This window comes from Mustela erminea, chromosome 6, assembly GCF_009829155.1.
Source record: "Mustela erminea isolate mMusErm1 chromosome 6, mMusErm1.Pri, whole genome shotgun sequence".
NCBI lineage: Eukaryota > Metazoa > Chordata > Mammalia > Carnivora > Mustelidae > Mustela > Mustela erminea.
Window position 1 is genome coordinate 86667877 of NC_045619.1, and position 27546 is coordinate 86695422.

The 27546-nt window shown below is 47.4% G+C and overlaps 2 protein-coding genes across 14 annotated transcripts in view; both read right to left on the minus strand.

Moving 5' to 3' along the window:
• Positions 1-882: 882 nt before the first annotated feature.
• CELA1 (chymotrypsin like elastase 1) lies at positions 883-19832 on the minus strand. Of its 2 annotated transcripts, none has more exons than XM_032348229.1 (8): positions 19725-19832; positions 18969-19051; positions 17323-17423; positions 16105-16230; positions 14896-15032; positions 13139-13284; positions 1796-1945; positions 883-1036 (listed from the first exon to the last, which is right to left on the minus strand). In XM_032348229.1, exons 1-8 carry the CDS (start codon positions 19762-19764, stop codon positions 1019-1021), a joined length of 801 nt encoding a protein of 266 aa, XP_032204120.1. In that variant the 5' UTR covers positions 19765-19832; the 3' UTR covers positions 883-1018. The 2 variants fall into 2 exon arrangements, with proteins under 2 accessions (XP_032204120.1, XP_032204118.1); XM_032348227.1 differs by having other exon boundaries at positions 14854-15032.
• A 3826-nt stretch (positions 19833-23658) lies between these two features.
• Positions 23659-27546, minus strand: part of GALNT6 (polypeptide N-acetylgalactosaminyltransferase 6) — a 35281-nt gene continuing 31393 nt past the window's right edge. For 9 of the 12 annotated variants that reach the window (XM_032348248.1, XM_032348247.1, XM_032348243.1 and 6 more), the window contains 3 exons: positions 27045-27146; positions 26372-26524; positions 25283-25396 (listed from right to left, as the gene is read on the minus strand). In XM_032348248.1, the coding sequence (XP_032204139.1) occupies positions 25283-25396; positions 26372-26524; positions 27045-27146 (369 nt within the window). The other 3 variants (XM_032348239.1, XM_032348250.1, XR_004286956.1) reach the window with 3 other exon arrangements.

The following is a 27546-nucleotide window of genomic DNA, read 5'->3' on the forward strand; positions in this document are numbered from 1 at the left end:
CAGACATCCTGACCCAGCTTTTTACAGTGCAGACGCTGTTCCAGAGGCTTCTGCTGACGTTGCAGCCTACAAAGCCAGGACCGGTCTTAGCCAGTTTCTCCAGTTATGACTTTAACTACCTATTCTCTCTTGTCTGGTCCTCAGGGATCACTATGAACAGCTGCTTCTCATCTACTTTGCCTTCTTTCAGTTCCCTCCTCAGTCTCTTGTAGGCCACTCCAAAAGACTGAGTCCAGGCCAGAATCGGGCAGAATTATCAGCTTCCCAGTTCTCTGTGGTTTATAGAACCCCGGATCCGGTTGTCTATTTTAGTCCCAGCCTTGAAATGCTGACTCACCCGTAGTTGGAGGCCTATATTGTTGTCTCTTCTTCCTTTTTGTTCTGCTCAACCTTTCCCTCTCTTTGTCCAGTATCTTCTTTTCTCCTTGTTTCTATTCTTGCCTCCCTCGTCTCCTTTGTAATTTGTCACTTTCTTTGTCAGCTGGTATCTGACCTACCACAGAGTCCTGTATTCCTATCTCTAGTGTATCCTGGAGCACCTGTTCTAGGCACTGAAGGGGGGAACAAAAGAAGGATGAGCCCACAGTCTGCCTGGGAGAATCCAGGTGCATTTAGGGACTCACGAACATTTGAAAGCACTCTGTGCCTTTGAATATAGCAAATACACATGGAAGGGAGAGCAGAGGGGCAGATGGATAGATGTGTAGATCTGAAAATAATGCAAAAAGGATAATGTAAAACCACTTCCACTTGGCTTCGTTTGGGACCTGGGAGAGGTGGCGGTAAATGAAAGAACCAGCACAGAAATGTGGTGGCATCAACTGTGGATCCTAGAACTACATTTCCTTTAGAGGGTTCTATCACAGATAAAAAGACTCAGGATGATCATGTATATTCAGTTTTATTTGCTTTTCTGTATCAGGCTTGCTGGTCTCGTGTTCTTTCCTTGGTGGCCTCAAGTGCTACTATGGATTTAAGCGTCCTCCTGGGCAGGATGCCATTGGATTCAGGAAGATGTTCAATTGGAGGCAATGACCTGAAGGAAAAGTCGATATGCCCACAGTAAGCAACTTCTGCCCACCTCCCTTCTGTTTTCTTCCAGGAATCCTGGTTGAGTGTGGCCCTGTACTGGGTTTCTGGGGGAATTGGGAGATGGGTGGGGAGGAAGGAGATTTCAGTCGTGTCAGGACAATTCACTGTTACAGGCACATACCCAGCACTTAGTGGCAAGGACAGGCCTGGAAACGGTTGTTAATGAAAGTTCATGCCACAAGACTCCAGAGTGTGTTTGAAAGTTGGAGGGCATAGGTGGGATGGTGGTGAAGCTCTACCGTTAGGTCACCGTGTAGGTAAAGTCTCACCTAACCGTCAGGCATTGTCTAGAGTGGTAAAACGTCTTGCTGAAGGGTAGAGCAACTTCTCATATTGTGCTCAGAAAGAACGCCTGGGTGTCAGTGACCCTTCCATTGCCCAGTGGCCTGGGGGCCCTAGCTGCAGCCATTTTTCTCTTGGCTTTGACGTAGGTCAGCACTGATACGTGCCTGGTTAAGGTCTGCTGTTGTCACCATCTCAACTTAAGTGATAAACACTTTGGTGAAGCCTGGTGGTTGTGTGGAGAGGAACCCAGGACGGCAGCATTATCGAGGGAAAGTGCACCACGGAGGCAAGGGAGAGGAGTAAACGAATGTGGTGAGGAAAATGATGGGCTCCCCTGGCCAGCTTCTGCTGCCCGACCCAGCCAGGGCAAGGGATCTTCAGGTGACCCTGTTTCAACCCATCATGTGCAAAGACTCACTTTGTTCATCCAGGAGATGTAAGCAGAGACCCGTGTGAAGACTGTGGGCTTCCTGGAGACATTACAGCCCAGGCTGGACACAAAGCTGGTCACTCCATGGACAGTGTACTTGCCGTTCACCGAGCAATGGAGGGGGCCCCCAGAATCACCCTGCAGGGAGGAGAAGGAAGGGCCTAAAATTCCTTTTTTTTTTTTTTTTAAGATTTATTTATTTATTTATTTGACAGAGAGAGAGAGAGAGAGAGATCACAAGTAGGCAGAGAGGCAGGCAGAGTGAGAGAGGAAGGGAAGCAGGCTCCCTGCTGAGCAGAGAGCCCGATGCGGGACTTGATCCCGGGACCCTGAGATCACGACCTGAGCCGAAGGCAGTGGCTTAACCCACTGAGCCACCCAGGCGCCCCTAAAACTCCATTTTTAAATCTCTGAACCTTTGCTTTTGCTTATACCCCCTTTCCATTTCTGCTTGCTAAATCTGGGGCAGTTTTAAAGCTCCGATTCAAATCCCTCCTTCCTTCACATCTCCACAATGCAGATGAAATCTCTTCTTCCTTGCAGAACAACCGTAGTACCTCTTCCTTTCTTTTGCTGCCCTCATGTCATGTTCTGCCTTGTAGTTTGGTTTCATAATTTGTTTCTACCTGCCACGTCTATCTATGAACTTCTTGAGACAGGAATTGTGTCTTACTGACACATTTCCTCTCCACAAGGCTAGCATAGAACTTTGAACATCGAAAGCTCAATAGCTTTTATTGACTTACATTGAACCTGGGGGGGTGTAGAGTGTTGTAATGATTTTTCATCCCCAGCATTTAGACCAATGGTTCTCATTAGACTTAGTGATTAGACGCAGGGTGGGTAGTCAACACATTAAACTAAACTGGGGTAGGGGAAAAAAACACTGGGGTAAAGAGGAATGAAAGTGACGTATTGGGTAGTGGTTACATGCTCAGGCTTAGAATCAGAGAAAATTGGGTTGATAGAGTATGACCTTGACACTCTCCTCCTTATTCAGCTCCCAGGCTGCCGGTTCTATAATTCCAGACAGAGTGCTCGCTTCGGCAGCACATATGTAATTCCAGACAGAAAATGGAAAGATATTTCTCTGGAAAATCTGACCAGCATACAAAGGAATACCAGACCATACTGCCATTGGAGGTCCCCTGCCGCAGTGGCCTCACTAGATCACTCAACAGACCAGTTTACCATGGATGAATCCCACCGAAGTCTCAGAGCTACTGATCAGCTTTTTAGTACTCTCACTCTGAAATTAAGAGCAGATGGTGAAGAAGTACCAAGCATCTGAAGAAAGCCTCTAATGTACCAATGAAGTTCAAAATAAAGAGTTAAAGAAATAAAAAAATGAAGGCAACCAAGATTTGCAGGTAAAAGGAAACAAGCAGTAAAAAACCATGATTAATATTGCATCCATGATACAAGAACAGCTTGCTAGTAAATTGAACATTCAGAAAACACAGCGTTTGGGAATTATTACTGTGATAATAGAAATGAAAGATCAGAAGGCTTGGAAGAAGGTGCCTGGGTGGCTCAGTGGGTTAAGCCACTGCCTTCAGCTCGGGTCATGGTCTCAGGGTCCTGGGATCAAGTCCCGCATGGGCCTCTCTGCTCAGCAGGGAGCCTGCTTCCCCTGCCCCCTCTCTCTGCCTGCCTCTCTGCCTACTTGTGATCTCTGTCAAATAAAATCTTTAAACAAAAAGAAGAAGAAGAAGAAGAAGGCTTGGAAGATAAAGTAGAACAAAATATAGAGAGACCAGGAAAATAAGAGGACTATCTTAGGAGGTAAGTAGGTGAATAACAGAAATTCTAGAGAGACTACAACAATGGAGGGGAGGAAATCATCATCCAATTAATATTTTCAGGACCAAAGTTCTAGAGCTTCTAAAATGAGAAAACCCACCAAGTCTCTTTCACAATGAATGCAAATAAACCCACACCAAGACACAAAACACTGAGGTCGAGAGGATAATATAGGTCACTTACAAACTAGTGGACAGTGTAGGGCTGAGTTAGCGGTAAGTGGAGTATATGTTATGCAAATTAAAAAGACAGATATTAACTCCAGGGCAAACCAAGTTCTGCAGGAAATGAAAAGTAATTTTAGAACATAATATGGATGAGAGGTCAGGCATGAAAAAAGAGGTAATTTTGCCGTTTGCAAGGACATGGATGGACCTAGAGGGACCTATGCTCAGTGAAACAAGTCAGAGAAAGATACATTGTGATCTCTCTTCTATGTGAAATCTAAACATAAAACAAAACCAGCTCATAGGTACAGAGGACAGACTGGTGGTAGCCAGAGGTGGGGCGGTGGGGGTGGGGGAAGAAATGCAAAAAAACGCCCCAAACTGCTTCCATTTTTCATGAACTCACTGAAGGATTTGCAACATCAAATAGTGTTTAAGACAAGAAAGAGAAATAGAGGAAAACATGCCTACGGACCCATAATAAAACATATACTTGGGTGTGCCAAGGATGTTTCTGGAAGGACAGAGACAGCTAAGAGCTTCTATTGACTCCATGAAGATATATATAATTCACTTATAAGGTGCTTTTGATCATAAAGCACTCTTCCAGAATGTTCCAACTATTAAAAAATGACAGCAGGCCCAAAATAAAGTCACTTATGCCAAGCTCTACCGAGACTTAATACCTAACCCAACTGTAGCTTCAGCTTCTCCCAGAAATGTGACCTTTAACCAGCCAACCTGGAATTTCTCAGTCAGCCCTGGGAGGTAATCTGATAGACCTCTTAGGAGGGCAACCTTGCCTAAAACAAGGCATTCTTTGCTAATAATTTCCTTTTTCCATTCTCTCTTTGCCTTTAACACCCTTTTCTTTCCTATAGCTTAATTAACTTCCTTTCTATTTTCTAGATGAGATGCTATCTGACTCATGAATCATTGAAGCCACTTTGATCTCTAAATTTATTCAGCTGAATTTTTGTTACGTAACAGATTTGCTGGCAGAGACCAGATCAAAGGATACTTCTGACAGCACTGGGGATACCAAGAAACAGGTGTGGGTGGCATTTTGCGAATACTGAATTTACAGTCTTTCTCGCCATTTCCAAGGGCCATGGGTAAGTCCCCTTATTAGTTCCATTATAATAAACTCCCATCAGATCTTTTTTAAAAATGGGCATTTTAAAGTCTTTTATCAGGGCGCCTGGGTGGCTCAGTGGTTTAAGCCGCTGACTTCGGCTCAGGTCATGATCTCAGGGTCCTGGGATCGGGTCCCGCATTGGGCTCTCTGCTCGGCAGAGAGCCTGCTTCCCTCTCTCTCTCTCTGCCTGCCTCTCCGTCTACTTGTGATTTCTCTCTGTCAAATAAATAAATAAAATCTTTAAAAAAAAAAAATAAAGTCTTTTATCATTTATGGAGTTACTGTTTTACTCAGATGATTTTACAAAAGCCTCCTGCATGTGTGTGTGGTTTTTTTTTTTTTTAAGATTTTATTTATTTGACAGGCAAAGATCACAAGTAGGCAGAGAGGCAGGCAGAGTGAGAGTGGGGGAAGCAGGCTCCCTGCTGAGCAGAGAGCCCAATTCGGGGCTTGATCCCAGGACCCTGAGATCATGACCTGAGATGAAGGCAGAGGCTTTAACTCACTGAGCCACCCAGGTGCCCCTGCAGATGTGTTTTATCTTCAGAGAAATTCATGGAAAAGAATCTGGCAAGTACTCTATAGAGTTCAGATTTCTGATACTTTCAGATCAAGCAACTGAAATGGCTGTAAATTTCTAGGACTGATGGAAGAAATGGATTCAAGTAGGACGAATATTAATTTCATGGGCCTGTGTGAATTGAGGTGGATAATTATAATTTGTCTGACTTCTTGTTTAAAACATGGCTGGTTCTCCAATGTTTTGTTTTTTCCAGATTTTAGGAAACTTTTTCTTCTTCTCTCTTCAGCTATCAACAATTTGTGAGCTATATCTTTGTAACCAAGATAAAACATTTGCTTTTTCTCCCTACCTGATCTCTCCAGAGTTCAAAAACTCTCAAGTATGCTTTTTGTGACAATATATAGTTGACCCCTGAACAACATGGGGGTTAGGGACACTGACCGCCTCTCCCTGCATAATTAAAAATGCCCTTGTAACTTTTTACTCCTCGAAAATGTAACTCCTCAAAAATGTAACTAGGGTGGCTCAGTGGGTTAAGCAGCTGCCTTCAGCTCAGGCCATGATCCTAGGCTCTGGGTTTGAGTCCTGCATGGGGCTCCCTGCTCAGGGGGAGCTTGCTTCTCCTTCTCCCTCTGCTGCTTCCCCTGTTTGTGCCCTCTTTCTCTCTCTCTCCCTGACAAATAAATAAATAAAACTTTAAAAAAAACAAGAGAGAGAAAATGTAACTATTAGTTGCCTACCACTGACCAAAGCCTTACTGATAATATAAATAGTCAATTAACACATATCTTATTTTATATGTGTTCTATACTGTATTCTTATAGTAAAGTAACCTAGATAAAAGAAAATGTTATTTAAAATTCATAAGGAAGAGAACACACTCTTATTGTTCTCTATTTTTACAGAAAAAGATCCCCATATAAGTGGACTCACACAGTTCAAACCCATGTTGTTCCGGGGGAACTGCAGTTAGTTATTTACAGCCATTCAGTGAGAATCTGATCTCCTTGTATAACAAGATGCATTGGAAACACTGGTTATGTTACGAAAGCTCTGATTAGAATATCGTATTTGAGAAAGTTGTGCATAGACTCGGATATGACCAGACAGTTTCAAGGAACTAAGGTTGACTTTACAGACCCAATAAAGCCTCGTGGAAAGACTGACCTGGTACTTTGCTTACAAGGTTCCAGCAAAGCAGTCTTAAAAAGACCTTACAACGAAACTAATAGTATACTGTCTGTTAATTAACTAGATCCAAATAAAGTTAAAATAAAGATTTTTAAAAAGACCTTATGTGGTCAATCACTATTCTTGCTGCACATGTGTAAAGAATCAGGCAAATTTTAAGGCAAATAAATTAGTTTTACTATAAAAAATGAAGGTAATTGTAGAGAGAAGAAATTATGTTTACACTTTCATGTGTATTAGATTCTAATCCCATTCGTTGTCTTTGAGGTTCTATTATATGCCCGTAAATTGGACTGGATCCCGAATTCTTCTAGTTTCCAAAAAAATCTGGCTATGACTCTTCAAACTAACACTTCGAATTTTCTCTCACTCTTTTGATTTAGAATCAATAAGAACAAAGACTGCCCTTGAATCTCCTTGGAAGGGAGGACACCAGGTCCTCCTCACCACCCAGAGGGCAGCCAGACTCCAGGGACTTAAATTTGGAGAGAAGGCCCCACCTGGTAGCTGGTCCCACACAAATGTTAGAGACCTCCCAGTCAAAGTGACCAGGCACAGAGTAGCTGACATCGCAGTAGACTGCTTCCTCCCAAGCTGCCAGATGAAGTCTTCATACTTTAACAAAATAGGAAGCCTTTTCTTCCTTTTCTTTCTTTTACTCTGGTGCTGGCCTGGAAAGCTAACACCATCATCCACATTTCCTGGGTCATGGACAAGGTGTGGAGGTGGGTAATGCCTGGAACTTAGAACAACCTTTTACTAAGAGGCTAAGAGAGGACCTAACTGTACCCTGGCTTGAATGGGCAAATGCAACAATCCCTGGGAATGCCTCTACCTAACAGGAGCACCTGCTCAAGGAGTGGTTTGTGCCCTGAGAGAATTTGTCTTTATCCATGGTTGCTATCACCCTCCCTGGGTCTACAAAGGACTAGATAGCTGGTACACAGCCAGGAAGTGCCTTTTAGGCTATCCAAGTGTGCCAGCCGCTCTCCACAGATGAACAGCTCCCCTGGATTTACATCATTGAGCTGGAGGAAGAACTGAGTTAGAAAGGAGTCATTGATATTTATGATGTGGATTCACTTCCTTCGATAGGGCCCACCCCTCCCTGGGTAGGAGTAGAGGTACATCAGAATCTGATCAGAAACCTTTCCTTAACTCTGGAAGATATGGTAGAATCCAGTGCCAAGACAAGAGCTGTGCCACCAAGATCCTTAGACAGACTCCAGCCAATGCTGTTCTCAATGGTAGGGTAGTCCTTAATTATACTTAACTGAGCAAGGTGATGTCCGTGCTATGGTCAACACCAGTGCTGGACCTGCATTAACATTTCTGGAGGAGTTGAGACTCACTCACATAAGATCACCGAGCAAGCCACTTGGCTTGAAAGGGTGTCTCCTACAGTGGGGTCTCTCTTAGACTTCTTTGATTTTGATTGGTTTGGGTGTTGCAGACCAGGGCTCCAATGTGCATTCCAAACATCAGGAATTAATCCTGCTTAGAGTAATCATCATAGTCTCCCTGGTCCATTGTTACCCTCTCAACAGCTCCAAATGCACGTTCACAGCCACTGACCACCTAGCAAAGGATTGCCCCAAACCGGAAACACCAAAAAAGGAATGAAGAGAATGAGCAATGTAAAGACCGTGAATCTGATGTCACGTGGCCTGTGATTATCATAGAGGTTAAGCCAAAAAACCCTCCTGACCTGTGAATAGCACAAAAAGGATCAACAAAATTTCACAAAAGAAGCTGTGAGAATGTTAGAGCAGGAGCTGAGAGAGGCGCTAATGCCTTATGTTTCCATTGGACCTCAAAGTTAAGCTGAGAATCTGATCAAAAGTGAGGGGTTTTTTTTTTTTAAAGGAGAAGCAAGCTTTTTTGTTTGTTTGTTTTTGTTTTTGTTTTTGTAAGATTTACTTACTCATTTCAGAGAGAGAGAGAAAATCTCAAGTGGACACAGGTGGGGCTTGATCCCCTGACTTCAAGATCACAACCATGATATCATGATCTGAGTCTAAACCAAGTCGCTCAACTGACTGTCCCACACAGGCGCCCCTCTTCCACCCAAATTCTAGGAGGGGTTTGAGAATATCTCCGGACTAGAGGAATGGAAGGTAATTAAATTGTCTGTAATACTATTGTCTTAGGCTAATTGAACTAAAAAGAAACACTGGCCCTCGAGAGCTGGAAGGAGTGGCTGAGGATTTGAGGGTAGAGGGAAGAGCTGGGAAAGAGCTCAGTGGGAATGAATGGATTGACTTGAGGTGAGAAGGGCTCGGTGAACCCCGCCTGAGATGAAGGGCTGGGACCCAGCAGTCTGAAAACCCAGAAGACACGGTCTTGGAAAAACTGCAGTGGGAAAGGCCTTGGATACCCAACTGCTTCAGAGAATTGTCAAATTGGAACCACTGTCAGAAGAAAAGTATTCTGCTTTGTTGGAGTTCCAGACGCTGAGGGAGCAGAGGGAAAGTGAATTAATTCAGAAAGGTTAAACCTCAGGGTAAAGGGGGAAGGTAGCCAGTAGGGACCTAGCAGAGACTGCCTTGTGTATCAGGCTCTGTGTGTAGGGCTCCCACCATGCAGGAGACTGGGCAAACTGGGAGGAGCTGGTCGCCTTGCTTCCATGGTTCTAAGTGCTCACCAGAAATCTTTGCTCATTTGATTCTACCATTTCAGTCAGCCTGCCAGCCTCCTGCTGGCTTCTCTTCTTCCACCCAGCACAGACCTTGCCTTTGGTCTGCATTCTTGTCCTTTGGCTCTGGTTAAGGCAGGAAAGCCCAGCTCTGGGATTAACCCACTCCCTGCAACTGAGTCTTGAGTCAAAGGGAGTGAATTCTATACTCAGTCATTGCATGGTCTCCATCCTCACCCTATCAGGAACATCTCGGAGGATCATTGTCCCACTTGCTTTAATTAATCCAGACCATACAACACTTGTTCTTTCATTCTCAGCGTTCAAACTGACTCCTAGTTTATAAGTAAATGGAAAAAGCAATGCAGAACACCCGCCGTCCTCCAGCCACCCAGCTTACATGCTCTTTCAGATCGTGCACATTTTGGTACTTTGCTGACTCCCTTCCCGCTCCGGCTGCACCTGACCCTTGGTTCCATCTCTCCTCCTCTGGGATCTTGTGCCATCCACTCCTTCCTCTCTCTGACCCTACAAGATCCTTTCCTCTCTCCCTATTAACCCACTCAGTAGTACTACAGTCACCCGCTTTGTGACCGGTCATCCTCCTGAAAGCTACCAGATATTTTTTGGTCCCTTTGTTTCATCCAAGATTCTTGAAAGGGATTCTCCATTCCTTAGTTTCTCATTGCCTCTTCCATTTCTTACCTTTAGTAAAGCTTCTCCCCCTCATCTCTCTTGACACTGTTCTTGCCACAGTTACTGGTGACCCACCAACTGCCCAAGTGGGCCCTTCCAGTTATCTCCTGTGACTCCTGGATGCACTGTATACTGTGTAGGACACGTCAGTATTTCCCGAGATTCTGGAAAACCCTTATGATCTCTAAACCCTTTCTAGTTTTATGGGTTCTCTGTCCTCCACCTACCCCTGAAACGCTCAAGTATTCATGTTATCACAGTTCTTTCCTCAACTCACTGTTCTTTTCTCATTCTACAAATTCTTGGGGTGCTTGGGTGGCTCAGTCATTAGGCATCTGTCTTTGGCTTGGGTCATGATCCTGGGGTCCTGGGATTGAGTCCTCCATGGGACTCCCTGCTCGGCGGGAAGCCTGCTTCTCCCTCTCCCACTCCCCTTGCTGTGTCTCTGTCAAATTAATAAATAAAACCTTTAAAAAAAAAAAATTCTCCCCTGTGGGATGGGGGTGGGTTGGGATCCAGGGGTGGATCTTGCCTGCTGTATCTCTAGTCTGGCTCTCCCCGAAAGTTCTACTTCCTTATATCTAATTACTCATTGGGTAATTATACTTGAATGTCCCACTGGGATTTTAGAATAAACTTGTTAGAACCAAATTCATCACCTTCTACGTTCTATAAACCTTCTCTCAATGGAGGTAGCAAAACACTTCCCAGGTCACTTATACCAGATGCGTAAAAGTCATTCCAGATCCTACTTCTTTCTGCTTTCTCTCTGCTGCCCTAGTTCAAGCCCTCAAATCTATTGCCTAGATAATTACAACAGTCTCCTAACCTGTCTCTTGGTCAACCTCACCTTCTTTCAAGCAAGCTTACTTTGTCATCAGATGATGCCTCTAAAAGGCAAATCTGATCACTCTATTCTCCTGTTCATAACTCTTGTGTGGTTTCTCAGGCTAAGAGATAAAGTTCATGAGCCTAAGCATATGATGGAGGTTCAGGGCAGGCTGCCCCCAAATATACCACTTTGGGATATTGGTTATTTTGAATTATTTAAGAACAGACAGCGTAAGAAGGATATTCTAACCCTACTTTGTTCCTCTGAAAGCAGAAAATAAACATGCCATGTGAAAGGTATCCTTCTTGTAAGGAGACATCTTTACCACCGGAGATAGGGTATTTAGGGCTGTATAACAAACGCTATTGCCTCACTCTGTTGCTCCTTCACTCATTTACCCCAAGCCGAACTTCTTTGTCATGTCAATTCTTCACAAATCTATTTCTTTGTCTAAAAGGTCTTTGCCTTTGAGTGTCATATTTTTATGAGCTTCTGCATGTATGAAATTAAATCTGTTTTTCTCATGTTAATTTGTCTTACACCAATTTAATTATTAGATGAGCCAAAAAACCTAGAAGGGAAGAAGGGAAAAATTTTCTTCCCCTGCACATGGCCCTTGCAGCCCTAAGTCAAGAGGCTCCTACTGGCCTCTAGCATCATCTCCTGACATTCCCTGATAGGTTAATAGTTTATATTCTAGCCCAGACATCAGCAAACTTTTTCTATAAAGGGCCAAATAATAAGTATTTTAGATTTTGCAGACTATAGAGTCTCTGTTGCAACTATCCAACTCTATGAAAGGAGCCATGGACAATATACAAGTAAGCAAGCATGGCTGTATTCTTTCCAACTTAATGCTTTTTCATGAACATTGGAATTTTATATTTTTCATATGTCATGACATCTTTTTTTTTTTTTAAAGATTTTATTTACTTATTTGACAGAGATATAAACAGAGCACAAGCAGGCGGAGCAGCAGGCAGAGGGAAAGGGAGCAGGGAGCCCGATGTGGGGCTCAATCCCAGGACTCTCTCAATCCGAAGGCAGAGGCTTAATGGACTGAGCCACCCATTTTGATTTAAGTTTTAAATCTTTTTAAAATTTATTTCCAACCATTTAAAAATGTAAAAATCAGGGTGCCTGGGTGGCTCAGTCTATCAAGCAGCCACTCTTGGTTTGGGCTCAGGTCGTGATCTCAGGGTGGTAAGATCAAGCACCATTTCTTGCTCCTCACTGAGCTTAGAATCAGCTTGAGATTCTCTTTCCTTCTGCTGCTCCTCCCATTTGAGCTCTCTCTTTCTCTCTCTCAAAATAAATAAACAAATCTTAAAAAACAACTTAAGAAATGTAAAAATCATTCTTAGCTCATAGACTATAGAGAAACGGGCGGCAGGATTTGGAAGTTTGTGGGCTCTGACCTCTGCTCTAGCTGTAGGGAACGCCCTGTAATTCTGTAAGAGTTCTAGGTGGTTTCTTGGCCCAGGCCCTCATTCCTGTTGGTCTTTCTGAATAGCTTTTCCCCTATTGCCTGGCTTTCTCCTACATAAGCATCAGAACTCCCTTACAGATTCCAAGTCTTTTTTTTACCCCAAAAGGTACAAGTAAGTGCCTATCTTTGAGTCTCTTATATTGCCCTCTGCATTTTTTTTTTTAATCACACTTACCCACATTGTTTGACAATGTCCTACCACATGCCTGCTACTGCCCTTCCTCCACTAAACCCTCAGTTTGAGTCATCTTTGTATCCCTCACACTTAGCACTGTGGCTGGCATTTAATAGGAAATCAAGAACATTTGTTGAACCGCATTAAGAAATCTGTAAGATGGTATATTGCTGACTGACCCTGTCTAAATAGAAGAGTCTAAGTATTATATATATAAATGATTATGACACTATTTTCTGCACTTTCTCCTGCCATAGTCACCTGTCTGTCCTCCTCGAAATACTACTGAGGTAAAGGCGTGGTGATGGAGATCTGGGGTTGATGGGAAGAGAGCTTCCGCACACACAGTTGCAATGACCACTCTGGGGCTGTGAAAAGTCTAGGCGGTTGACAGCTTCTGAGGACCACACACATACACCAACACACAGATGCTGGGCCACCCACCAGGAAGGTCAGGGCATCAGGCATGATGACTTCTAGGGTTCCTTTCAGCTCTGAGATTCTGTGAGACTAGAGTTCCTAGCACAGACTCATTCTCCCTCAGACGCCAGAGTGGCAAGTCGGGTCCGCACGTGTGGGTGGGAGTAGGTGTGGAAAAGGGCATGAGGAAATGGTGGGGGATGGGAGGCGGAGAGGGGAGGGACCTCGTGTGGTTTTTCTGACATTTCCAGCATGTATTCACCTGGCATCCAGAGCGAACTCCGTCTCCTCCCGCGCACACCATGGTTTTCTTCACGGTGGAGCCCCAGTAGGAGGAGCTGGAGCAGGTGGCGTAGTCCACAGTGGGCAGGTAAGCCTGCTGCAGGCTCTGGGCCAGCTGCCCATTGGCTGAACAGGACACACAGAGTTGGAGGTCAGCCCCACACCCTCTCCAGGGGGAGAACCCTCCCGTACCCTGCCCAACCATCCCAAGCTCTGATGGAAGCTGAACTCAGGGCAAGCTCCTTCTCTCTGTGCCTCCCATGCCATGGTTCCTCCCCCATCCCTTCTTTCTGTGGAAGCTACAGGCCCCTCCCTGCAGGGGTCATCCTCATCATTGTTCCCCAGCTTCAGACCACTAACCTCCAATCTCCTACTCCTGCTTTAAAAAAGGAAAAAAAGGGGGTGCCTGAGTGGCTCAGTTGTTAAGCGTCTGCCTTCTGCTCAGTTTCTGATTCCCAGGGTCCTGGGTTCAAACCCCACATTAGGCTCCCTTCTCCCTCTCCCACTCCCCCTGCTTGTGTTCCCTCTCTTGTTGTGTCTTTCTCTGTCAAATAAATAAAATCTTAAAAAAAAAAAATTAAAGCGACCAAAATGGTCTTATTTGTGGATGACTCTACTGCTTTCACCTTGCATAGCCAACCGTACTAAGCAGAACTGGGACTGTACACCCTTATTTTCATTTCACAAGAGCTTGGTGCAGTTTTCCTTTATCTGGCTCTTTTGACTTTCCAAAGCCTTGGCACATACATTATTTCTTTGTATCCTTATAGCAACCCCTTCCTTTTACAGATCAGGAGGCTGAACCACAACAACATTAAGTCAAGTAAGAGCAGCTGCATTAGAAGCCTCTCTCTCTCTCTCTCTCTTAGCTCCAGGTTCTCCCAGTAGACTAGTCACCTCTCTTCCAGAGCTCAAACACTGCGCATGGCTGACAGACTTCAGTCAGGCCTAATGGCTCTGCCCTTCTTGACCATCTCTGCTCATAGCCCTCCTGCCTTTCCATGTTGTCTGGGTGGCATTCCCTACCAGAAATCTTCCCATGGTGAGCGGAAGAGAGCTGAGGCCTCTTCTGCCTTCACTTCTCTGGACCTCCAGCTACCTCTGGTTTACTGACTCCAACCCACAGCCCAGTGACTATCTATGGTGGTAGCAGGTGGTGTGATGACCACCAAAATGGGAGCCAGGATACCTGGCCCCAGCTAACTAGTTACTAACTAGTCATGTGATCTTACACAAGGTTTTTACTTTTGTTGGGCCTTAGTTTCCTCATGTATAAAATGAGAGGCGGGGTGGTTCAGTTGGTTAAGCATCGACTCTTGATTTCCATTCAGGTTGTAATCTCAGGAGCCTGAGATTGAGCCCCATGGTGGGGCTCCATGCCCAGTGGGGAGTCTGCTTGAGACTTTTTCGCTCTCCCTCTGCCCTCCCCAACATGCTCCCTTGTGTGTGCTCTCTCAAATAAATAAAATCTTTTAAAATAAAATAAAATTAAATGAGAGGCAGATACAAAATATTCTCTGAGGCAAGGTTTTTTTGTTGTTGCTATTTTTTAGTTATGAGTCTATGTGACTTGACCATTCTGTGGTCCGTTCTTAGCTTGATTTCATGGACCAGTTATTTTATCTCTGGTTCCTTGATTCTGGCTATAAACACCTAGGACCACAGAAAAATGTGCCCAGAAGCTCTGCTACCTACTCAAGATCCATGAGGTAGATGGTGCCCATGCAGGTGACTTACTCTTGGTCCTGCCCCAGCCTGTGATGTAGCAGGGGCTGTTGTTGGCCAGGACGGTTCCCTCTGGTGGCAGAACACCCAGCTGGACGTAGCTGTTGAGGGTAACTTTCTGGGCCAGGCGCAGCAGGGCAATGTCATAACTGTGGGAACAAAGGAGCCAGCTCAGCCTTTCTTCAGGTCAGCATAGGGGCTGGCCCTCACTAAGCTTTTGTGTCCCCACAGAGTCAGAAACAGCTATAGGGGCACCTGGGTGGCTCAGTTGCTTAAGCATCTATCTTCAGCTCAGTCATGATCCTGGGGTCCTGGCATCAAGTCCCGCATCAGGCTCCCTGCTCAGCGAAGAATCTGCTTCTCCCTCTGCCCCTCCCCCACATTTGTGCTTGCTTTTTCAAATAAATAAATAAATAAAATCTTAAAAAAAAAAAAAAGAACAATTTTGGGCCACCTGGGTGGCTCAGTTCTTTAAATGTCCAACTCTTGATTTTGGATTAGGTCATGATCTCACAGTTGTGAGATCGAGCCCCACATGGGGCTCTGTGCTCAGCGGGGAGTCTGCTTGAGATTTTCTCTTCCTCTCTTTCCCCTACTCGTGATCTCAATCTCTCTAAATAAATAAATCAAATGAATAACTTTTTAAAGGAAAAAAAGGAAAAGAAGAACGATTTTGAAGGAGGAAGGGACTGACTTGCTGGGGCTCAAACTTGACAGTTGGACAGGAGGATATTCCTTGTTTAACAGCAGCACCTGCTGGTGAGGTCTTGGTGTTGTAGTCTAGCTGGGACCTCTGCAACCCAGGGGAGTGGAGCTTACTCTTTCAGTTATGAAGGGGGATCAGAAAGGAGCAGAGTGGTATGATCTTGGTAGCAGAGAAGAATTCTCAAAGAAGAAAGATGAGGAGCGTCTGGGTGGCTCAGTCGTTAAGTGGATGCCTTCAGCTCAGGTCTTGATCCCAGGATCCTGGGATCAAGTCCCACATCGGGCTCCCTGCTCAGTGGGGAGCCTGCTTCTCCCTCTCTCTCCACTGATCCTTCTGCTTCTGCTCTCTCACTAGAGCGCTCTCTCTCTCTCTTAAATAAATAAATAAAATCTTAAAATAAAAGTTCCCAAGCCTTCTAAAATCCAAATTCTCAGAATCCTTCTGAATGAACCTGAGGGACGCCCAGACCCTGTTGCTGGCCAATTAGCCCGAGGCCAGCCCAACCTTGGCCCTACCCGGCAGCCACATTATTGCTGTTCCAGGATGGATGTACCACGATCTTCTGCACACTCACAGGCTGCTCCGTGCCGTCGTTTTGGTTCAGGTTGTGTTCTCCAGCCACCACGCGGAAGGTCATTGCTCTGGAGTGACAGAAGAGAAGGAAACCCTGAGGGATCCAGGGGGCTCTTTCCCCTCAGAGAGAAGCTGGGAAACCATCTCTCGTCCTATCTTTAGTACAGGAAGCCATCTTAACTGGCCCAGGCAGAGGACAGACAAAGACCCTAGAAGATGAGGAAGTAATAAGCTCTCTCCTTTTCTAATTTACTAACTTGGGGGCAGTGACAAAAACTACCATCAACTTCATTGCCCAGTTTAATGAAGCTAAAATTCACAGACTGAAAATCTCATAACCTGGGAGAGGGATGATGGGCACAGATGATCTAATGGCTCTCAGCCCACAGAGGGATTTGAGGGAGGTTACAAACCAATAGTTCTTAAAGCATGACCCCTGGACCAGCAGCATCAGTATAACTTGGAAACTTGTTAGAAATGCCAATTATCAGGTTCAGTTTGAACCCACTAAGGCAGAAGCTCTGCTGGGCAAGACCCAGCAATCTGTGCCTTCTGGGTGATTCTGATTCAAGCTCAGATTTGAAAACAATGGCTCAAGACAAATATGGGTGGGGGGAGAGATTACCAGCCATTAATCCTCCCAATAACTCTTAAGAAGTAGGTATTTTTACCCTGTGTTAGAAGTAAGAAAATGAGGGGCGCCTGGGTGGCTCAGTGGGTTGGGCCGCTGCCTTCGGCTCGGGTCATGATCTCAGAGTCCTGGGATCGAGTCCCGCATCGGGCTCTCTGCTCAGCAGGGAGCCTGCTTCCCTCTCTCTCTGTCTCTCTCTCTACCTGCCTCTCCATCTACTAGTGATTTCTCTCTGTCAAATAAATAAATAAAACCTTAAAAAAAAAAAAAGAAGTAAGAAAATGAGAGCTTAGAAAAGCTAAGCAAGCCATCCAAGGTCACAAAGGTGGAAGAAGGTGGACTGGGATTTGAACTTAGGCTTGCCTGATGCCAAAAATCTTTACTTTTCATTATATCCTACAGCCTCCCTGCAGGCCCCCAACACTCCATTAGAGTACTGCCCCGAGTGCTAAAAGACACATATTCCTCCAGAAAGGCCAGACTTCTCCCCTTCCAAGGGCTCAGCAGAGCTGGGTTTTGTTTTTCTCACCTGTCCACGCAGTGAGCAGCCGTCATCACCCAGTTCTGTTTGATGAGGGTCCCTCCACAGGTGTGGTACCATCTGCCCCCAGACAGGTACTGGAGGGAAATCTAGAAGGGGAGGGGAGAAAAGAGGAAGAGGGTGGTGTTTCTTAAAAGGCTCTGCCCCAGGGGTGCCTGGGTGGTTCAGTGGTTTCAGCCTCTGCCTTCAGCTCAGGTCATGATCTCAGGGTCCTGGGATCAAGCCCCGAATCGGGCTCCCTGCTCAGTGGGGAGCCTGCTTCTCCCTCTTTCTCTGCCTGCCTCTGTGCCTACTTGTGATCTCTCTCTCTCTGTGTCAAATAAATAAATAAAATATAAAAAAAAAAAAAGGCTCTGCCCCAAACAGCCTGTTATACTTCCTTCAATTCCTGCCATCCTTCAAAATCTTCTCCAACTTTGTGGGCTAGAGCTGGCCAGTGGGTTTCATTGGTCCTATCCATTGCTACTGATCTGTTGCTGGAGACTCCCTGGGGTGATGGTGAGAAGGGGTGTGCAGATGGCCTTGGGATCAGCAGCAAAGAGTGCTCAATTGTTGGGTGATGCTTGCTTTGTCCGTGGGCAGGGGGAGGAAAGACACACAAATCGTGTATTTGACATCCCTAACCTGGGTTGTTGCAAAGGGCCATGAACTCGGTCGTTACCTCCATTTCCTCTTGGTAGGAAATGTGGCCATGGAATTGCTCCATCATCTAACCCTCTGGCTCAGGTCTCCAGAGCCCCCTCCAAGGTCTCCCAGACATAACCTGTCCCCATCTCTCAGGGAATACTCAGAAGGACCATCGGAAAACTCACATCGTCTTCAGCAGCTCCCATATTCCAAAACAACCCTACTTCTGAAAATTGGGCTCCAAACTGTCGTGAACTGAATTTCATTCATTCATTCTTTCTTTTTTTTTAAGATTTTATTCATTTATTTGACAGGCAGAGGTCACAAGTAGGCAGATAGAGAGGGGGAAGCAGGCTTCCCGCTGAGCAGAGAGCTCGATGTGGGGCTCGATCCCAGGACCCCAGAACCATGACCTGAGCCCAAGGCAGAGGCTTAAACCACTGAGCCACCCAGGCGCCCCCTGAATTTCATTCTAAGTGTTGTGATTCCTCTGAAAGTGTGGCCCTTTCCCAGTTAATGTGCTAGGTTTACACATTTAGAATTGCTTAAATCAAAGCCCTGTTACAAAACCAGAAACTCTAAATAGCCAAATAAGCAGCATGCTCCCCTTGGGGGTGGGGGCATGCATGAATGCAGAGGTGCACGGTGTGGCGTGGTGTGCGTGTGCATGTGTGCGTGTGCGCATGTGTGAAGAGTCCGGGGTTTGCGTTTCACGCCAAGTCTTACGAGTGTGTGTGGTGTCTCCAGGAATGTAAACGTGGTTTGTGTTCGGGTGTGTGCCTGGGGAAGGGAGTGGGGCTGGAGTTCACATCCCCTCCTCCAAGCCCTTCGCCTGCCTTCCCCAGCTGTGCCTGGTCCCCTTCACCTAAATCTGCAAGCCAGAGGGTTGGCAAGCTTGTTGATACTGATGAGCTTCTTGTGGATAAGGACGTTCACAAACACACATGTACCTGCCCACAGGCAACTCTTGTTTTGTTAGAAGCGGGGGGCTGCGAAGGAACACCTACCTGGGAGGGCCAGGAATTCCTCCGGGCCTCAGTCCCTCCAACTACCCGGGCATTGGTTTCTGGAAAGTCCTGGGTGCTGTGTCCTTTGTGGGGCAGAAGAAAAGTGAGTGATGACTAAGCATGGGGTCAGCTCAGGGTGGGGGGCAGGGAGGCAGTGTGCTTTGTCTGTGAATTCACAGTTCCTCCCTAGCAAATGAGGGCCCCTGCTGAGAGTTATGGGAGCTCCTTTTGAAACCAGGGGAATCTTTAGACTTCTGCTTCCCCAGGTGTCCTCAGAGCTCTGGCAGCCAGTGAAGGACGAATCTCACATCCCTAGGCTAGGGCCCAGAGGCTCCCTGTGGTCTCAGCCTTGCTTGGGGTCATCCTATGGCCTGAGGTCACCTCCCACCTCTACCCACACACACAGTGCTTTGGCAGCATTCTCCAAGGGGCAAGGGCAGCAGTGAACATCCCAGCCAGGCATCTGCTCAGGGTGTCTTCCTGTCAGTGGGGGTGGTGAGAAAGCCCAGGCCCCGGAAAGGGACTTATCTGCTTCATGGTTCAAGGTCCTGGCAACCAGAGGGTTCTGCATGGCGAGTGACCCTGACTGTCCCTCTCACATGGGCTCCAGGAGGGGGGAGGGGAAAGTTTCTGCTAGACTCATGGAGTGTTCCATCCCGCTCAGGGATGGAGAACGAGACTGGACTTAAGGATAGCTTTTGACCCGCCTGCTCAAATCCTCCTCCTTCTAGAACTCAGGCCAGATGACCCACTTACCATAAAGGACCAGGGTGGTGAAGACCAGGAAGCGGAGCATGTCGCCGGCTGAGTGGACCACTGACCCCTTGCCAGGAGCCAAGCCCTCTTTAATATTCCTCTTATCAGCAGCTTTGCAGACCTTGCTGCCAGCCTGCTGGGCTGCCGCTGGAAGGCGGGAAAAATCACAGGTGACATGGAAATACAAACGAAAAGATCGATTTGCAAGTGAACTAATTTGTCTGTTGTTCAAAGACAGAACAAGGTCGGCTGAGAGCTAAGTTAATCATCTGCCTTCAGTTGAAAGGCATCCAATAAACTTTTTCAGAAATCAGATGGGGAGCCAGGACCGGCCTTGCCCGCAGGATGCTCCCCTTCGGGTCTGTCCCTGCCTTCTGCCTTCCTTGTCCTCAGTGGCACTGTAAGTGCAGACATCCGTTTTGTGTAGGAGGAGTTGGAGGCAAGGGTCTGTCGGTGTGGACTGTGGAGGAGGGAAGCATGTTTAGCAAGCTCCCCCTGCCCAAGCAGGGAGGTGGGACACGCCCCCAGGACACCTACTAAAGGCAGGGAGCTAAAGCAGGGTAGACGCCCCTGGAGAGCATTCTGGTGGAGGAAGGTGTTAAGAAACAGGTTTGGGGAGACTCCGTGGAAAGCCACAAAGAGAGCTCCCAGAGAAGGAGAGCGTGAGACAGGTTAGAAGGGGGGCTTGCCGCATAGGGAGATAGTTTGAGGGATGTGAGCACAGAGGGCCGAGGGAACAGGTGAGAGCCAGGCGTGTGATGCGGAAGAGGAAGGGCTCTGTCCATCAAAGTCAGGAGGGGAAGAAGGAAGGAGGCGCAGGGTGCTCTGCCAGGGGGCAGGGGCAGAGGACTTTGGGTTGGGAGGCCCCAGAGGAAGGCTATGAGTGGGGTTCTGATTTAGGCAGAGAGAAGCCAGGAAGCCTGCAAAGAGGCAGGAAAGTCACCTGGTTCACCCGAAGGTCTTTGTGGCCTAGATGCTTTCCAGAATTCAAACTTCTTTCTTTCCTTCCCTTCCTCTCTCCCTCCTTCCTTTCTTCCTTCCTCTCTCTCTCTTTCTTCTTCCTTTTTCTTCCCTTCCTCTTTCTCTCTATGATTTTATTTATTTATGAGAGAGAGAGAGAGAGAGAGATGAGCAGGGGGAGGGGAAGAGGAAGAGAGAGAGAATCCCAAGCAGACTCTCGATGAGCTCGGAGCCAGACATGGGGCTCGATCTTACCACCCTAAGATCAGGACCTGAGCCAAAATCAGGAGTCAGATGCTGAACCATCTGAGCCACCCAGATGCCCCTGGAATTCAAGTTTTGTGCCTGCAGGCGCAGAAGAGGCCTGAATTGTTGGAAGGAGTTCTGTTCTCTACGTCACTGAGGTGTTCAGGGCAATCACATTATGGCGCTTGGGTCACATGAAGGGCCCCCTTTCCAGTCCCACCCCCAGCATTCTAGCAGAAGTAGGTGGGGAAGAAGACTGAGCTTGGGTAGGGGACCAGGGCCTCTTTGTCCATCCTCCCCCCACCTCCCTGCCTGCTCTGGACTTAAGGAGACAGCTCTCGCCCCAGGACTAGGAGCCCACCTAAAGCGTACTCCATATTCACTCCAAAGTGAGCTCTAGGGGCAGGGCCCATGTCCCACCCACTGCACACCCTTGGCCTAGCTCAGAGGAGCACAATTTGTATTTGCATAAAAACCAAACTCTTTAGGAGGGCACTTAAGGCCCTCACAGCCTTGCCTGAACTACGTGCCCAGCCTCATCTCCCCTGCTGGTCTTTTATTATTACTTTTTAAATTTATTTATTTAACAGACTGAGGTCACAAATAGGCGGAGAGGCAGGCAGAGAGAGAGGAGGAAGCAGGCTCCCCACTGAGCAGAGAGCCAGATTCCGGGCTCAATCCCAGGACCCGGAGATCATGACCTGAGCCTAAGGCAGAGGCTTTAACCCACTGAGCCACCCAGGGGCCCCTGGTCTGACTCTTCTGTTCTCACTCTCAGGGTTAGATGTAGACAGTGGTTTTGATCTGCATTTCAAGGCACTGCGTTTCTTCTAACTCTGCAATTCTAATTCTAGAAATGCATCCTTTTGAAATAAACACTAGCACAAAAATAAATGTACGAGGATGTGGGTTATGCCTTTTTGTCACCAAGTTTTTGCAAAATTGGGGAAAAACCCAAGTATTCATCAGCAGGGAAAGGTTAAAGAACTTGGGATTAACCATATTATGGACTACTCTCTAGCTTTTAAAGAACAAGTTAGACTTAAAGGAACTGACATGAAAAGATGTCCTTGAGATAGTAAATGAAGACATCAAATTGCAGATGATATGGTCCTGGGTATGTGTCTATTTGTACATTCATAGAAGAAGGGGATGGCAGGGTTTCTACACAGAAGTTATTACTTCTGGAGAATGAATCAATAGGTGTGGAGGCATTGTGAGGACCGATTTCACTTTTAAATACATATTGTTCGGTATTATTTGGCTTCTCTACGGTGTTACTTTTGTAATTAAAAATAAGAATATCTTCTAGGATATTGGCTATTTTTGGCAATGGTGCCAATACTCTGCAGGTGGGAAACAGATCCCTAGGCGGGAACAGCCATTCAATGCCAAGGTAAGGCTTCTAGAGATAGTGGCACAGGGGCAGCACCAAGGTTTTAAGCAAGATGTAAGGTTTTAGGTTAACACTAAGAATGGTTAGAGGGGTGAATTTTAAGCAATAGTATAAATACTAGGTTGGGGTGAGCCCAACCTTAGCTAAGGGGAGGCCATGAACCTTTCTACCACCCCATCAGTGCCTTCTCCCTCTTCTTGACCACCTACCTTCCCTAGGCTTCCCTTCACCCCCAAATCTGGGCCTACTCTCTAGGTGTGGTGTGTGGTTTTTTCCTCTCTTCTTCTGCCCCTCTCACTCCCTGTGAGTCACTCTTAGCTGACTACCCCCAGGAGATGTTATGCTGTTTTTGTGTAGGGGTGAGGAATCTTGGCACCGCAACAGTGCCCCTTCTTTGGGCGTATAAGCTAAGATTGGGTTGAAGAGCTGTTGAGTGATGCCATGGGGAGGAGGAGGGATATTGGGATAAATGGCAAACTATCAACACCTGATAAACGTTTGGATACTTAGTGCAACCAAGAGTAGGGCTAGGACCAGAGGTAGGAACTATGGCTCCCTGTGGTGTACCCACATTGGGATGGCCTTCAAAGCCTTCTCAATTAGGCCCCGACCCACTGTTCTACAGGGTCGACTTACACAGCTGGTACAGAGCCAAGGGCCCACAGTTTTTGTTTCTTTAAAAACCAGAAGAAATCAAATGAATACCATCAGCCTGGATTATTTTCATCTTTATACCAATGCAGTTGTAAAATGTAATTTAAGAAATTTTTCGTGAAGACAGAAAGAACTAGGTCCCATAAAAGTCATGGTGTGGCCCCAACCCTCCAGCTTCTGTATCCACTGCTCCTTCACCCTCATGTCCCCTTGGTTTTTCAGAGCCACTTGCAGCGTTGTCTCCCTATGACTTTTCTCACTCTAGATGGGTGCTTGTGTGAGATGCCCCCTCAGGACTCATCCCTGAGGCTGAAGGTCAAATGTCACCATCTTTGTGAGGCCTTCCCCCAGTCCCCTAGACGGAAGGATTGTTCTTTCCATGTCACCTAGCACGGCTCTGAACATCTCCAGGCTTGTCCTGACTTGCTTCCACCTGCTTCTCCAGCGAGAGTGAGTTCCACGGGGCAAGAGTCTCATCTTACATCTCCTTATGTCTATGTGGGCTTGACACACAGTATGGTGGTTAGATCGGGGGCCAGAGGATGTCAGGGGACAAGAGATAGTGATGTGACAGAACTTTCTAGACGTGTTTGGCTCTCCACAGCCTGAATCAACAGATTTGCCAATGGGTTGGCTAAGAGACAATGTGGGGGGAGAAGGAACAAAAGGCAAGTCTCCTTTATCAATGCCATAAGACCTTTATTTTCACTGGGATCTCAGGTCCAATTCTCTTTCCAGGAAAGAATTTCTCCTTTCCTTTCCCCACCCCTGGCCATATCCTGGCCACTCTCTCCTCTCCCTGTCTGGGCTACCCCAGAATGTTTCCCCTACAGGGTCCTGACGGCTCTGAAGGAATTTACGCACTTGTGCGGGGAGAGGAGGCTATGGTCCCACGGCGCCATCATGTGGTGATGTTCGAGATGACAGCCTGCTGCCAAAAGTCTGAAGCCCTTCTGGAAGGAATGGGACACCTCCTTTGGGCAGCTGGGCTCTCTAGTTCAGGCAAAGCGGCCAGGCGTAGTGGGGTCCATCTAGCTTGGAGAAGAGCTGATATGCATGTCGGGTCTGCGCCATGTGGGGACTCCACGTAGGCACAGCAGATGAGGCCATTTCCACGATCATGCTCGATTCTCTACATGGTCTCTGCTGCCTCAGACAGCCCAGGGCTCTTGATAGTTTCATCCGGGTTCTGGTCTCAGGTTGCCAATACCTTGCTGTGTGGTGTTGGACAAATTAGTCATCTGGCCTCGGGTTTACGATACAAAAACGAGAGGGTTGGACTACAGCAACAGTTTCAAATGGTGCTCACCGACCTTTAGGGGTTCAGGGGCTGTTGGGCTCTGTCTTCACTTGACCTCAACTTTGCCCACTGCCAGTTGGCTTTTCACCTACGTTATATACGGGGCATCGGAAAAAGGCTTCTGGGACTGAGGCCTGAGACTCACGGTCTGCATGAGCTTGCTTTCAGACTAACATCCCAGGGTCCCCAACTGTGGTCTCCCTCATGGCTACCTGATGCCGCTGTTCTAGGCTCTGCAGAGGTCGGCCAGCCAGTAGTGATCAGCACGGAGGGAGGAGAGAATGGGAAGGCTGATGGCTAGGTGTTTAGTGTTCTTATGGTGTGGTGGCAGGAGCGCTGGTTCAGCATTCGAAATCAAGTCTCAGTCTTGGCTCCCGCCATCCACTAGCTGTGGGACTACAGACAAGCACCTTATTCTTTCTCTGCCTCTGCTTTCTTATCTGTAAAATGGGCCTGGTTGTTCCCGGCCTGTCTTTCTCACAGGGTTACTGTGCAAACGAAAGAAGATAAAGGATTTCCGTCAGGGTGCTTTCTATAAACTAATTGGCTCTAGAAATTTCAGGCAATATCAGCAGGGAGACTCCTGTAGACCTGTAGTCTCTCTGTTCGAAGGTACTGCCTCACTAGTTCTGTGGGTGCCCAAATGACCAGGGACTCAGGACGTGACTGCAGAGGTATTTTTCTGGAATTCAGAATTGCTGCCTTGGGCTCTACCCAAGTTGCCTTGTGCTTGGAACTCTGTTTCAAGAACAGGAGGTAAGCTCTAGAGCTAGTATCATATGTTCCAGTGGTTTCTTTCATCAACGTGAAGGACGGAAAACGGGCCCTGCGTTGTTGCAAGGAGTAGAAAGATCCTGCCTTGATATCCATTGGGTTTAGAAATCCATCTTTAAGGCCTACAGAGAAGCTGATCAACAGGTTCTCAAATATCAGGTTCCCCAAAATCCTATTTCCTGAGAGGCTTGGATCCCCATGGGAACCTCCATGGGGGTGATTGAGGACTTAGTTGAAGAGCCAGTGCTGGTGGCGGTCACTGGGGTTGCAAGGGGCCATGGCTGGCTTTTTGTCCTCAGATGTCAGGCAGGTACCAGATCCCAAGTTCCTGATTAGCCGGTCCTAAAAGAGGATACAGTAAAAGATCAACCTGGGCTTCAGATCTCTAACAGTGCTACTAGGGGACAGTGAGATGGGGAACAATAAGGAAAAAGCAAAGGAAATGCAAGAAGACACAAAGGGGACATTTCTAAATTTCTTTCTTTGCATGCCAGCTCCCCTAAGAGGATACATTCCTGAGCTTCCACCTGGGTCCAGAGTCAATCTCCCACTTCCGGCTTTAGCCCGAGCAGCTGGAATAGAGGAAGGCGGGACCATGGGGCTAATGCTCTCAGGGACCCCTCTTCTGAATGGCCAGGCTCAAAGGCCTGAGCCCCTGCCGCCTACTCCCACCTCCTGCCTTTGATCATATTTACAGCCTTTCTTATGGCCCGTATCTGCCTTGGAGACTGGGGTATGGTGGGGTGTGGAGGCCCATGGGTACTGCTAGTCTGGGTCCAGTATTCTAGAAGTTACATTCTGTATCCTGAGGCAGTATGGTATACTAGAAAGACCCTAGGCTTTTAAGTCAGAATGATTTAGGTCTGAATCCCAGGCCTGCCATTTACTAGCGACCAGCCTTGCCAGCTTCAGCGGGCTCATCTCCACCGGGGATGGCACTCCCTCCACGGGAAAAGCCTCTGGAAGAGTAACCGTTGTAGGTGAGTGTGAGATTTGTGCGCAGCGCACACATGCCAGCAGGAACCGTGCGTGAATCTTCACCTGCATCTCCTTGGCTTCAGCCTAAAAGTCCGTGAGCCACGACAGCGATGGCCGGGGACCCTAACTCCCAACCTCAGCTTCCTATCAGCAGAGCCGGACCTCACTAGACGTTCCTTATGCCCCAAGAGCCCTGCCCGGGACCAAGCCCACTGTCTCTATCCTCTCCACAGTGTCTTGATCTTCTCGATTGGCTAAAGATGCAGAAAAGAAGGAAGGGGTGGGGGGCAGCTGTGGTCGCAGGCTCTTGATTCTGAGCTTTCTGGGCAGCTGACTCACCTGGGTCAGTTCCCATTCCTCATCCTTGGGGACTTGGCTGTTTTTGCCAGTGAAGTGACAGCTCCTCAGGCCCAGGGTGCTGGCACCGGCGTGTAGACACAGCTGCTTCGCAATGTTGTGGCGAAGGTCCCTCTGGGTTGTGTACTCAAAGTACTAGAAGTCAAGACAAGAGGAGGTGGAGAGTTTGCCTGCTGCCTGCCAGAGCCAAGCGCCCTGAGATTCCAACCAGGAATCTTGCTTCTGGGGGAAGCATGTGAGGGGGTGCCACACCTCAGTAATTCATGCGCCGCCTTCAGAATTTTTACCAGATCTAGGTTTTTCTGGAATAATGTTAATATATATATATATATATATATATATATATATATATATATATAAAGATTTTACTTATTTGACAGAGAGAGAGAGAAAGCACAAGCAGGGGGAGCAGCAGAAGCAGACTCCCCATTGAACCGGGACCCCCGCCCCCCTGCCACCATATGGGGCTCAATCCCAGGACCCCGGGATCATGACCTGAGCCGAAGGTAGATGCTTAACCGATAGAGCCACCCAGGCGCCCCAGGAAAGGACTATCTTGAGTGGATAAAAGAGGCCTGTGGAGAAAGGAGTTGTTCCAGAAGCAGGCTTCAGTGGGGCCTGCCCGGTACGGTGGGGGTCCGGGGGGGCCGCATACCTGGTTGCCACCCAGGCCGTGGCAGGTGTACATGATGAGGGGCTTCCCCCCGTGGTTGTTCTCACCCACATCCAGACACTGGTTAGTGCCGAGGTTCCGGATCTGCAGAGCGGCGAGCAGAGAGGGGAACCAGAATGGCACCGTTAGGAGTGGTGTGGTTTGTCGTGTGGGGCTCAACTAGAATAAATCTGTGTGGCTCGAATTCTCCTCTGCTCCTTAACCCACACCCCTAGAGATAACAGCAAAGTGAGGTGCTGAGCCCAGAGGCTGGGCATGGGCAGGATGGGGAACCTCCCAGGCTGCCAGGTCTCTGGGAGAAGTCCTCGACACACGGGAATTTCCTTCCGAGCAATGATTCTCCAAGTGTGATCCCCAGACTGTCAGTCTCCCCTGAGGACTTGTTAGAAACGCAAATTCTCCAGCCCCATTCCAGTCCTACTGAATCAGGAGCCCGTGTTTCAACATGCCTTCCAGGTGATTCTGATGCAGGTGAATGAGAACC